General features: G+C 36.7%; 1 protein-coding gene across 6 annotated transcripts in view; it reads left to right on the top strand.

Annotated features, from left to right (window-relative positions):
• SCAF4 (SR-related CTD associated factor 4) overlaps positions 1-11,580 on the top strand; it is a 116,725-nt gene extending 105,145 nt beyond the window's left edge. For 5 of the 6 annotated variants that reach the window (XM_043993027.1, XM_043993029.1, XM_043993026.1 and 2 more), the window contains one exon: positions 9,383-11,580. In XM_043993027.1, the coding sequence (XP_043848962.1) occupies positions 9,383-10,239 (857 nt within the window). In that variant the 3' untranslated portion in view covers positions 10,240-11,580. The remainder of the gene's footprint in view (positions 1-9,382) is intronic. The other variant, XM_043993028.1, reaches the window with a different exon arrangement.
• Positions 11,581-13,007: the final 1,427 nt, after the last annotated feature.

Genomic DNA, 13,007 nt, shown 5'->3' on the forward strand with positions numbered 1-13,007 from the left:
CCTTTCCCATATATGGGTTTAGCTGCAAGGCAGCAGAGGTTTAAAATTAGTTTTCCTTCCCCTAGGCAAGTTGCCTACCAAGGCTGACAAGACCCACCTGCCGGAAACGACTGGTTTTAAGGCACCAGTGACTTGCCTTCACCCCTTCTCCTGTTAGTGGAAACAGTTCCACCATGAGAAGGCTAGGAGTTGGGCTTCGGTTGTCAGAGGCGGTTTGAGATGCATGCCATTGGAGCATTTTATAGAGAGTAGGAGCTTATCCCCACTCCCACCCTGGCATGACAACCTTTGGAACCAAATCCCTGGTCTATAGGATAAAAAACAAACTACTCACTTAGCCCCACAACCTTCTCAGCCTCAAATAACCCTTTGCTCCCTTACACCTTTGGTGATTCCTCCTGGTACCTCCATTGGGGAGATGGGCCCAGAATGTCCAACCTTTTTTCCCCTCCTAACTATGATTCTGAATTTTTGGAATTCCTCATAGGTTCCCCCTGAATTCTCCTGTATCTCCTTTTTTCTATGTTATCTTTCTCCATTAGAATGTAGGCTTCTTGAGGGTGGGGACTGCATTTCTTTTTCTTGCTTTGTATCCCTGGTGCCCAGCACAAAACCTGGCATATAGTAAGAACTTTAATAAATATTTATTGCTTGCATGCCATTTAAGGTCTTCCACAGTCTAGCTTTAACTTAGATCTGTGATCTGACCTAAAACTATTATCTTTCATGACTTCCATGATCCAGTAAAAATGAATATTCACACTATTTAGCCTCTGTTTATACAGAATTAATCACTAAATAAGTGATTGTTTAAATCCCTATATATTGGGTACTGTGCCCTGCTCTCATGACCCTTTTTTGTTGTTGTTATTGTTGCCTGGAATGTAAACCCTATATTTCCTTTTTCAGATGCTTTTCTTCTTCACCACATCATGCTTGAAAAGGTTCTCTGTCCTCAAATTTCCCAAGAACTCTTTGAGTTTCTTTTTTTGTTGTTGTTTTTTTGTTTTTGTTTGTTTGGTTTTTGTTGGTTTTTTTTTTTAAGTGAGGCAATTGGGGTTAAGTGACTTGCCATGGGTCACACAGCTAGTTAAGTATTAAGTGTCTGAGGCCGGATTTGAACTCAGGTACTCCTGACTCCAGGGCCGGTGTCTTTGAGTTTCTTTATCCCCACCACATTCTGTTTTGTATCATATTTATTTTTATACATATCTCATTCCCCTATTAGACTGTAAGTCTCCTTGAAGAGAGCATTGTTTTTCATATTTTTATTCACAATGCCTGGAGAATTAGATTGAATTAATCTTAGGCACAAGGAACTATTTGTTTTCCAAAAGATGAATTGGTTTATACAACTAGATTGTTTCACTTAGTCTTGTGTTGTTGCTATGTTCTAGAGCAAAGCTTCTTAAACTGTGGGTTGCAGAATGTGGAGACCATGAAAAATTTTGCAACAGTAAAAGGTTATATGTACTTTTTTTATATACCTATATCCCTGGGGTCACATAAAAATGTCTTTGGCAAAAAAGAGTCAAGAGTGGGGAAAGTTTTAAGAAGCCCTGTTCTAGAGATGCTGAATGAATTTATATCCAGTTAATTTAATTAATTCACTTAGGAAATGCTTAAGTCTTTATTCATCTGTGATGAATATTTAGGTAAAAGTGACTTTTAATATTTTTTATATTCTGGCTTCAAGTATTTCTTCCGCAGCCTAGCTGTGAACTAGTAAAGTTGACTTGTTTGACAAAACTTAAATTTATTAATAAAGATAATGGTGAATCTTAAAAAACAAATTTTTATAATTAACCCCATAACTCATCTATTTATGTTAGTATTTCCATCTGTTAACATGAGTTTAAATCTGAAATAAGACTAGTATTTCAGGTATATAATTATAAATTTTGTCCATCTATATCCTACTTTATACATATAGTAATTATGGTATTTTAGAACTGGTAGGCATGTTCATCTTGCTGCTTTATTTTACAGGTGGAATAAGTGAAGGGTAAGAGAAAGAGAACTAGGGTAGTTAGAAGAACTGGTTTCAAATTCAGAGTTTGCTGCTTCCTATGGACACAAAGTACATGGGTTGATTAATTTAATTCCCTTGAGTCTTGGTTTCATACAATTATTGGATTTATATTTGCTAGTGACCTTAGAGTTAATCTAATCCAATTTTTCACTTTAGTGATGAGGAAAATTTGAGGCCCAGAAAGGTTGTGACATTTCATGGAGGTAGAGGAAGGACACCTCAAACTTGGTGTTAGAATTAGATAGAATGTGGGTCTCCAAACTTGTCGATCTATGTCAGGTGCCTCTGTGTGTGTGTGGGGGGACATACACATGTTTTTATATACACACACATACATACATACATACATACATACATACATACATACATACATACATACATACATAAAATTTTGGTTGCAATTTAGACTTAACTTCAGTCTGATCTGGCTCAAATGGACCATAATATTCGTATCAAATTTACACTGAGGTACAAAAATGCATATTGAAAACTGTACTTTGCAGCTTTTCTTTGTCTGCAAAGCCCCATTATGTAACCCTGGCCTTGCATGGTCTTCTATTAGGTCTGAGCAACTCCCAAGGGATGGAGTAGCCTTTATATAGTTCTCGGAAAGAAAGGCCTTTTCCCTTCATATTACCTACCACAAAAGTATCCCTTCCTATTCACCCCACATTCCCCATGTTGGGGCAAGTTTCTCCTCTCTTGTTAACTGCATTATGTTTAGCTCTTTAGTAGTAAAGTAGATAAGGTGCTTGACTTAGAGTCAGGAAGACCTGAATTTGAATCTTGTCTTAAACACAGTAACTGTGTGACTCTGTCAGCTTCAGTTTGCACATCAATAATGTAAGGATAATAATACCTACCTCAGCATGGGATCACATGATACACGTGGAGCTCTTCACAAGACTTAAAAGGAGAGCTCTGTAAATGTTTGCTATTAATTTTGCCACAGGTTGATAACTTGTCTGCTGGTTAAATGGTGAGGTGACTGTGAGGTATGACTCATAATATAGTCAACTCTTGAATTTATAGCAATAAACAATCCAAAACAGTAGCTTCTGCCACTCTCCTTTACCTCTGCATTTTGTCTTTTCTCCTCCTCAGTTAAGTGACCTCTGTATTCTAGAAAGGTTTTCTAGTAGCTATTCTGTTTTCTCTAGCTTCTGTGTTTCTCCTTGTGCAGTAGGCTCATTGAAGCAGATCAGTATCAGTAAGCTTCCCAGTAGAATATAAACTATTTGCAAACAAGCACTATTTATCCCACCATTTATGTGATAAATGACATTTGCAAGATACTGCATTACCAGTGCCTTGTACACATTGGTCTTTACTAAATGTTTCTTGAATTGGGGAATGTACCATGAAAGTAGGAAGGACACTGAATTTGGAATAAAAAGACCTGTGTGACCTTGGGAAAAGTAACTTTACTAGGCCTCGGTTTCAGCATTTTTTGCAAAATGATGGACTAGACTCTGAAGTATCTTCTAGAGATCTAAATCTAAAGCTTTCCAGTGCTATTCATTTAATTGATCTGATGTTTCATGACCCACACTTCTGTATTATGATTTGGTTCCTCATCTTAAACAGAGATTTCTAATTTTTGCAATTAATTTTATTTGCCAGATTTCCTGTTATGAGAATTATGACTGCTGTTAACTTTGAGTTGCTGTCAGCTCTTCATTTTACTTTGAATTAATGCCAAAGTTGTCTTTGAAACCCGATTTCTTTAAGCTAGCAGTGCCCATTAGTGGAATGGAAACGCAATACTATACGTTTGTATTCTTTGCGATAAAATTGAAATGAATAAGTTTAACAAGGGAAGCAGCCTGGTAAAGGGTTGCTAGAGAGCCAGCTGTAGAGCCCAGAAGACTTGGTTCAGTCCCTAGCTTTGACACATAATGGTTGTGTAATTCTAGTTAAGACCCTCAGTGCCTTTGGCAGCTCTCCAAGAATGTAAGTTGTGCAGAAGAGTTGACAGTCTGTATTGTTAGTGCCTTTACCAGTTGGTATTGGTACTCATTCCCTGTTATCAGTGAAATCATAGGTCCTTTCTCTATCCTTAAGTTGAACAAGCTTAGCTGCTTAGCTTGGGAGGGTCAAAATTAACCTTATGAGGGCCACAAAACTAACCTTTATCCCTGTAACAATCAAAACAAGATAACTTGGCCTAAAGTTCTCAGCTTTTTTTTTTTTAAGGTTGAATATATCCATCCTTGTAAGGAGTATTTTATTTTTCTGACTTAAGGTTTCAAATAAGAGTTTTTCATTTTGCCAACATCTTCAATCACAGGGCCATAATTTTGGGAGTACCCAAGAAAGTCCTAGACTAATCCACATCTCCTACCTTGAGACAAGTGAATGCCTAAGTATCCAGGGCATTCTCTCTTCTTAATTGTGTCACAGAGGGAGATACTGTGGCTTGTTTGGCAGCTGACTAAGTGTTTATCATTCCACCTTTCAACAAGCTTTTTCAGACAAAAGTCTCACTTCTAATTTAACCCTATTAGTGTGGGGAAGCTGGGATATGATTAGAATCATTGGGAAAGAAGTAATAATAGTTTGGAACAGTAGATTTGGAAAGTGAGCCAGATAATCAGTAAAAGAGAAGGTTATTGAGTTAGTGGTGAGGACCTGAGGGGTCCATTCAGTTTCATGACTTTCAAGACACTTGTTTTTTGAAGACTAGGTTCATAACCTTCATCTACAGAAGGGGTAAAAAACATTGTATGTGATGTCAGATTTATTTGATATATTGACTAGTTTAAAGGAAAAAAACAAGATACACAGAAAAACGACTTTTTTAAGAACTGGAAGCAGAAACGATCACTTCAAAAACTTTGTTTAAAACTAACCTTTGGGGCAGCTAGGTGGCGCAGTGGATAAAGCACCAGCCCTGGATTCAGGAGGACCTGAGTTCAAATCCAGCCTCAGACACTTGACACTTGCTAGCTGTGTGACCCTGGGCAAGTCACTTAACTCTCATTGCCCTGCAGCAAAATTAAAAAAAAACGAAAACTAACCCTTTTCACCTTGTTCTATGTACTGTACCTATTGGTAAGCTTCCATTATATCAGCCTCTGAACATATTTAATGTAGAAAACATCAATATCTCCTCACATTTTCCTCAACAACCTTTATCATCTACCATACATGTTTTCAGATTCTAATAGTAAAATTGATTCTAAGTTAAGGCCTCAGCTTACTCCTACTTATTTCTTGCCCATGAATTTGTTTTGTTAATCTGTTTTTTCTTAAAATTTCATCTTGTTAGAAATTTCCCTGTTTACCTCAGCTTTGGGGTTTTTTTTCCCCTTTGAAAACAATTATTAACATTAGATTAAATTGATCTGCCCCTGCTGTTCCTGAAGATACTGATGTGTCTGACATTTAGAACATTTTTAGAACAATTCTTATGATTCAACTTTTACTAGAAATCATTTCACTGTCTAAAATCCTCTATTTACCTGCATGCATGGTTGTTGTTAATTATGTTCAAGATAATTATTGCTTTTAACCTAAGCTGGAAGTATGTTTGAGGGAAAAAAAAAATAGTAAAGTAGGCTGAGGTTTAGGTGGTGGTCTTGTCCACATATATTGTCCACAGGCACAATTAATGGCAGTGCAGCTTTGGAAGGATGAGTGTTGGACACAAGAAAGTAGGTATCATTGAGAAAGCAACCAATACAGCTTGGAAGAAAAACTTGTTCAAGACCCATGTGAGAAATTTCATTTGCAAAATCAGTATTGATTTGGTAAACAAGTCTGCTACATTTTAATCAAACCCAAAATGTTACATTTGAAGGCATTCTAGAGAAGCCTAACCTAAGTCAGAAGTGGGTTCAAGTTCTGTTTCTGACATCCTGCAAGGTGTGACCTGGGCACAAACCATTTGACCTTTCAGTGTTCTCCAGGTTTCAGAACAGGTTTTGATTTTTAGTGGTAGAGGGGAGTTTCATTGCAGGGAGTTCCCTATACCAATATAGATTCACAGATACATACACACACACACACACACACACACACACACACACACACACACACAATTAGAAAGAACTGTTTTTCTTTAATGATTTTTTACATAGAATCAGCATGGTATAATAGGAAGGACATGACTTCGGAGTAAGAATTAGATTCGAAACCAAGCTCCAACAATTAACTAGCTGTGTGGCTATCAACAAGGTACTTCACATATGTAAGCCTTATTTGTAAAATGTAAGAAATCACTTTGTAAATCAGATGCTATGTATATATAATCTATTTGAAGGGCAATTCTGTCTTCCAGGAACACATATTCGTCCCCTTTTCTCTCCCCCACCATATTTGGCAATCAGAATATATATTACCTTTTATGTCAGCTTGCTGAAATAGGACAACTTTTTAAATGTCTCTTAAGTTACCAGTGTGTTTGACTTAAAATGGTAGTGGAGGGGCAGCTAGGTGGCGCAGTGGATAGAGCACCAGCCCTGGATTCAGGAGGACCTGAGTTCAAATCTAGCCTCAGACACTTAACACTTACTAGCTGTGTGACCCTAGGCAAGTCATTTAACCACAATTGCCTCATCAAAAAAAAATGGTAGTGGAGGAGAGTGGGTAATAAAAGCTTTGTTATAAAAAGGGGGATGCTTATGTTCATTTCTACTATACAAGAAAATATAATCTGGAATATTTTGATTTAAATGACAGGCATTATTTTGAGAAATACACTTTTCATAATCACCTATTAAAAATCAAAGTGTGCTTTTGCTATTTCGAATGAGCACAAACCTTTTCATGAAAGACTTAAATGCCCGGGTTGCTTGTGGTCCTTCTATATACCATGATGCAGTCAGCACAATGGCAAGAACATCTGGAGGACAGACTCTTTTCTTTTCTCTCCTCTCCTCCACCCCTGAAGGGAGGTGAATCTTGTGCAGAACATTCTTCACTACCATGGCAAATGCCTTTAAAAAACATCTGTTTTCAGGCAGCTAGGTGGTGCAGTGGATAGAGCACTGGCCCTGGATTCAGGAGGACCTGAGTTAAAATTCAGCCTCAGACACTTAACACTTACTATCTGTGTGACCCTGGGCAAGTCACTTAACCCCAATTGCCTCACCCCCCCCCCCCAAAAGCATCTGTTTTCTGTCTCACTGATAATAATTAGAAGATTGCTGAACAGAGATCTATGTTGAATTTTTAAGTGATCTTCTATGTTCATTATGTACGTTCACATATATTATTGGAGAACTGCATTTTTTCTTGAATTTTGTGGGTTTGTACTGGTGGTTTTGTAATCAGTATATGCCAAGTATATACCCTTCAGTTGGTTGTATTATGAAGTCTACTATAGAAAATAATTGTGAAAAAACGTCTGCCTTTTCCGTTGTTTTTTAAAATCAGGATACTCTTCATATATTTAGAGATAATTCTTGTCCAAATTTTATAAAAATGAGAAAGTTGGCATGGATTACCACTAACCTCTCACTTGCCTTTTTAGAAGGTAGTGAGATTGTGGTGTTATTGAGGTAGAGCTCTCACATAACAAAAATCAGTACTGGTAAAAAATAAATAAAGAGAAATTAAGCCTCAGTAAGCAGCACATGGGTAGATTCTCCAGTGAGAAAATTATGAAAAAGGATTATACTGAAATAGAAGATGACGGCATTTCGTGATCTACACAAGAGGTAATGCTTGTAATGAATAAGGTCATGCATTCATGGAAGCATATATTGTGTTTATGTGTAGCATAACCCTATAATAACAACAACATGCACAAGGATTGGATATACCAATTTATTGTGAGGATTCTTGTGGCATATAGCCTAGTATGTGAATTGCCTCAACATTTTGGTTGAACTGGGGTTTGGGGAGTTGATTTGGGGGTTGTATGTTTTTAAATCGTTATTTTTCCATTTTTCAAATACATGCTGAATTAACAGAAGGAACCTGTCCCATAGGTAGCATTATTCTTCATTTCATAACACATTTTCCTTTGATGCTTAGAAACTACAGAAAATTCTATGAACTATACCCCATTCAATGTTGAAATATTTTATAAAAAATATATGGAGCTATAAAGATAGGAACATTGAACCAATACCAAAAAGGTTTCTTTTAATATTCTTGATATTTTTAAGTACCAGTGGAAGTTTGAAAAGGAAAATTGTCCATCATCTTGGTTTTTACAGAAAGCTGAAATTTGACTATTGTGTTTAGTTATACAACTCGGGCTCAGAATTTTAACTTAGCAAGGAACACAATAACTGTCATTTGTCATAATTAAAATCATTATATGGGGGAGAACTATATATATTTTATGAATTGCGTTGGCCAAAAGAATTCATTTGGTGGCAGACTTTCTACTGTTGGGTCTCTCTGACTAGGTTACTCCTAGTCTTTCACTTTCTCGTTTGGAAGGACCAGGTTGGCTGAACCTTCTTGGCATGATTTTTTTAACAGCCATTTCAAGAGGACTAAGGTTTATATGTGTGTTGGGATTTGAGCAATTTACATTAACATTACTTGTGCCAAAATGAGTTAGTCTTTGTCAAATGGTTAATTGCACACAATTTGCTTTGTATTGAATTGGGAGTAATCACTACCTAAACATGGAACACCCCCACAGTGGTGAGAAGGTAAAAAAAAATGTTACTTTTTATTAGCACTTTCTTTGCCAGTTCTTAACATTGCTGGAAGAAGAAACAGAAGATGAAGAGCTAAAATCACTTTGGCTTGTCAACTATTTAAGACTTTTTGTAGTGCATTTTGGGGAAAATAAATACAATTTTTACCTTTTGTGTGCCTTTGTTTGTACCTTTAAGATTTCAGCGACACATGAGATAACAGCCATAAACTTTTTTAATCTGGGGAGGGGAGAATATAGAATGTAGCCAAACATGTTAGTAGTTTTCCAACATTTATATGTGTCACATTGGATTTTCAAGATTTGGGATCACAATTTTCTATGACTCAACAGGCTGAATTGAAATCCAATTAAGTGTGTATGGCATTTGTACCAGTGTTTTAGTACTTTATCCTATTAATGGATAATTGATAGGAAACTATCTCTCAAACTGACTAAATAAACATAGGAATTCCATCAAGACCTGTCTCATCTCTAAGTTGATGTCTCATAAAGTTCCCTTTTGTTTGCTGTATCATAACTATTGTATAAAATAATGACTCAGAGCCTTTTGACACCTTGCACAGTTATAACTTGTTTGTATTCGGCACAGTAAATATTTGGTGGTGTTTAAAATTGAATAGGTATAGATATTTTATAAGCAATACTTGCTTGTATGTACAGGGAGAGGGGTTGTAATGAAACAGTACTTTCTCTTCTGTTTATAAGTGTTTTCTTGAATTTTTTAGGCACTCAGGGAGTTGCACCTGGTCCCGTTATTGGGTTACAAGCACCATCTACTGGTCTTCTGGGTGCTCGGCCTGGCTTAATACCCCTGCAACGCCCTCCAGGAATGCCTCCACCTCATTTGCAACGATTTCCTTTGATGCCACCTCGTCCTATGCCACCTCATATGATGCACAGAGGACCACCTCCAGGCCCAGGAGGCTTTGGCATGCCACCCCCTCATGGAATGAAAGGCCCCTTTCCACCCCATGGCCCTTTTGTTAGGCCTGGTGGGATGCCAGGACTTGGAGGACCAGGACCAGGCCCTGGTGGAGCTGAAGACCGAGATGGAAGGCAACAGCAACCCCAACAGCAACCACAACAACAGCAACAATTTAGAAATGAAAATAGGCAGCAGTTCAATTCAGGTAGAGACCAAGAAAGATTTGGGAGGAGGTCTTTTGGAAATCGGGTAGAAAATGATCGGGAACGCTATGGTAACCGTATTGATGACAGAGATAATAGTAATCGTGAAAGGAGAGAGTGGGGAAGAAGAACCCCTGAACGAGACAGGCACAGAGACTTGGAAGAGAGGAGACGATCCAGTGGACATCGAGACAGGGATTCTAGAGAGAGAGATTCTCGTAGAGATAAGGAAGAAAATCGAGGGAAGGAAAAACCTGAGGTGACAGATAGGTCAGGTGGTGATAAAACCATTGAACCTTCTAGTGGCCAAGTGGGAAATGCAGACACTATTTCAGAACTTGATAAAGGGGAGTCAACAATTATAAATCCTACTGAAGAGTTAACATCAGAGGCTACTTCATCTGTTGATGAACCTGAAAAGGATTCTGCCTCGGGAGTAGAGGCTTCTCGCTAGAGACTGGAATTTGTCAAAATATGACAGTGACATTGAAGCATAGAGCTTGAGGTGTACAGACAGATGCTGTATTATATTTGCTTCTGCTATATCACAGCCCCTCAGTAGTTGGTGGGGAATTATAAGCAATTTGATTGCTTCCCTTCTATTTAAAATAGCCACAAAATGACAAAAATATGAATAAAATATTACCCTTTTGCTGTAACTTTTTAAAAGTTTTGACTTTAAAAAGTTTACAAATCGTAATTAGAAGTGCTTTCTATTTTTTTTTTAATTTAAGAAAAGGTAACAGTGAAAGCTCCTCAAACAATAGGGATGTTTTTAATAAACTCTATTTTCGTAACAAACTTTAATGTGTGCTATTCTTCCTACACTGCACTGAAGCGGAAAAATGTTCAGCATCTTAAAGTTTGAGCTGTTAATGCTGTACTGAAGTCTAAATTAGACAGTTTAAATTGTTTATATTTGTTGGAAAAAAATACATCTTTGTGTAGTTGAATTCACAGGAGCAGGTTTTTATTTGTAATAGTTGATTTTTAAATGCATTTTAATCTACTTTAACCATATAAGGTAAAAAAGTTAGTGGTTTTAAAATGTTATTTGAAGAGCTAATTGTTAGTGTTTGTGATTCAATCAAGGTTTTATTTTTCTCATTGGTTCTGTGGTGTTGCCCTAATTAATTTGTAGAAAGACAAATTTCTTTACTGACACAATTGGACCCTTAGGGGAAAAAAATTGATATATTCAAATTATCAGATAACATACCCATTTGGGAGTTATGGTATTTTGGGTTTGTTTTTTTTTTTTCCCAGGTGGTTGAGGGTGGAGTTTTGGAAAAGAAATCAAGACTGAAAACTCCAGCTTAAAATATATTTTTATCTTTAGTACTGAGGATTTTAAGATGCTACCTGTTTTGCATAACTCAAAGCTTTCATTTGTTCACTTATTTTGTGCACTTCCTTACTGGGCAGTGGTAGTCTTGCTGCATTTCTGTAATACAAATTAATGGAGTTAAATTATCAGGAGATGAAAAAATATCCAAAGCCAAACGTAAATCTAAGATTAGGGGATGAGGATATAAAAGTGTTCATCCAGTGCCCTAGGAGGAAAGTATTCATTATTGCACAAAACAGTCCAAACACTGTGCTCCATCAAAATTGTATTACTCTTGTGCATTTAAAAAGGAAAAAAAAAATTGTCTTGGCTTTCATGTAATACCATTAATTTCTCTTCTCCCCACCTTTCCCCTAAATGAAGAGGCAGCTGCTTTGTTACTTGAGTAATTTTTTTAATACTGCTTTTTGCAGCAGGGCATTTGAAAGGGGTGGGGGGGTGGGGGAGGGTGGAGGGCATTTTTATGTTCCTGCATTTGCAGAATAAAGGAGAAAATCCTGTTTACATATCTGTGAACTTAAAATTCCATGTGTTCAAAAATTTGTCTTTACTGTTTGTTTTCATTCATGTTGGAACCATTGAGTCACCTGAAAGGATATTTGCATGAAAGACTGAAATCACAGCCTGAAGAATAGGCCTTACTCAAGTTTTGATTGCTCAGAATTTACTTATTAGTAATTTTCCTAGAGAAGTTCTACCATATATGACACAAATGAGTCTCTGGCACATTGAATGTCTGTCTAAAAGTTTAGAAGAATGCCTGTGTCTATGGACTATTCCTAGTGGAGATCAGTGATTTGCCCCTTCTGCTTTTCTACTCCTTTAAAATCTTAGTGTTTTTAAAATAGTACCCAGCTTGATTTAGAAATTTTTCCTTTGACATTTTTATAAATTGTTAACACTGATGTCATTTTTAGGAAAAGAAAGGATCTAGTATCACATCTTACTGGTATATCTCTGCCAAGGTATTCACCCTATGATTTATGTCAGTTTATGTTTTTCTAAATTTTATTGTCACCATTATTTGCATTTCATTCAAAACCTTGACTTGAATACATTTCATTTTAAAAGTTGCATAATGTAAACAGGATTAAGAGATAGGGGATACAGACCACTTTTGGGGGGAGAGAAAAAAATAACTAAGGAGGCATAAAGGCTAAAAAACCCAGAAATAACACTCCACTTCAGTGTTTTTAATTTAGTTAAACAACTAACTTGCAGGGGTGGGATGCTGCAGCATTTTACCTTATGGAAAGAGCTTGGAATCAGAATGTGCCAATCTCAGTTTTTATTATATAAAAGGTACTGGGCTCCCTGGGCACACGTATCTAAGGCATGACTGGAAGAAAGGAAAAAAAATGCTAACTTGGCAGGTAAGTTTCTTAACTCTTAGCCAATATGGTTTTAAGAGTTAGATTTTGGCTTAAACCAACTGTAAATAAATGGAGATTTTTACACAAAAGTAGAAATTTTGCCACCTGTTATTTAAAAGCTGTTTGTTTCATGCTAGGACACCACATTATCTTGTCTTAAGCCATGGCAGGAGGATATATATATATATATATATATATATACACTCTTTGTCCAAGAAAACTATCCTTTTATTGGACCTAAACATGGTCCATTATGAGCCAGCTGCTAGAAACAGGTTTCTCAGGGTTTGTTTGTTTTTTAAGAAAATTAGTTATAAATAATACACATATCCCTGTCTTGACTCATTAAATTTGCCACGCAAGTGATACTTGATAGCAACTTTCCCAAGGCCTAAGGGAGCTAAATTCTATTAACTGTTCCAACATAGCTCACTTTCAAGAAACATTTGTTTGCATATCTAATGTTTGAGACCAGCCTTAAACTTTGGTAAGTTTAAACAA

Source organism: Dromiciops gliroides, chromosome 3, assembly GCF_019393635.1.
Source record: "Dromiciops gliroides isolate mDroGli1 chromosome 3, mDroGli1.pri, whole genome shotgun sequence".
In the NCBI taxonomy this organism is placed as follows: domain Eukaryota; kingdom Metazoa; phylum Chordata; class Mammalia; order Microbiotheria; family Microbiotheriidae; genus Dromiciops; species Dromiciops gliroides.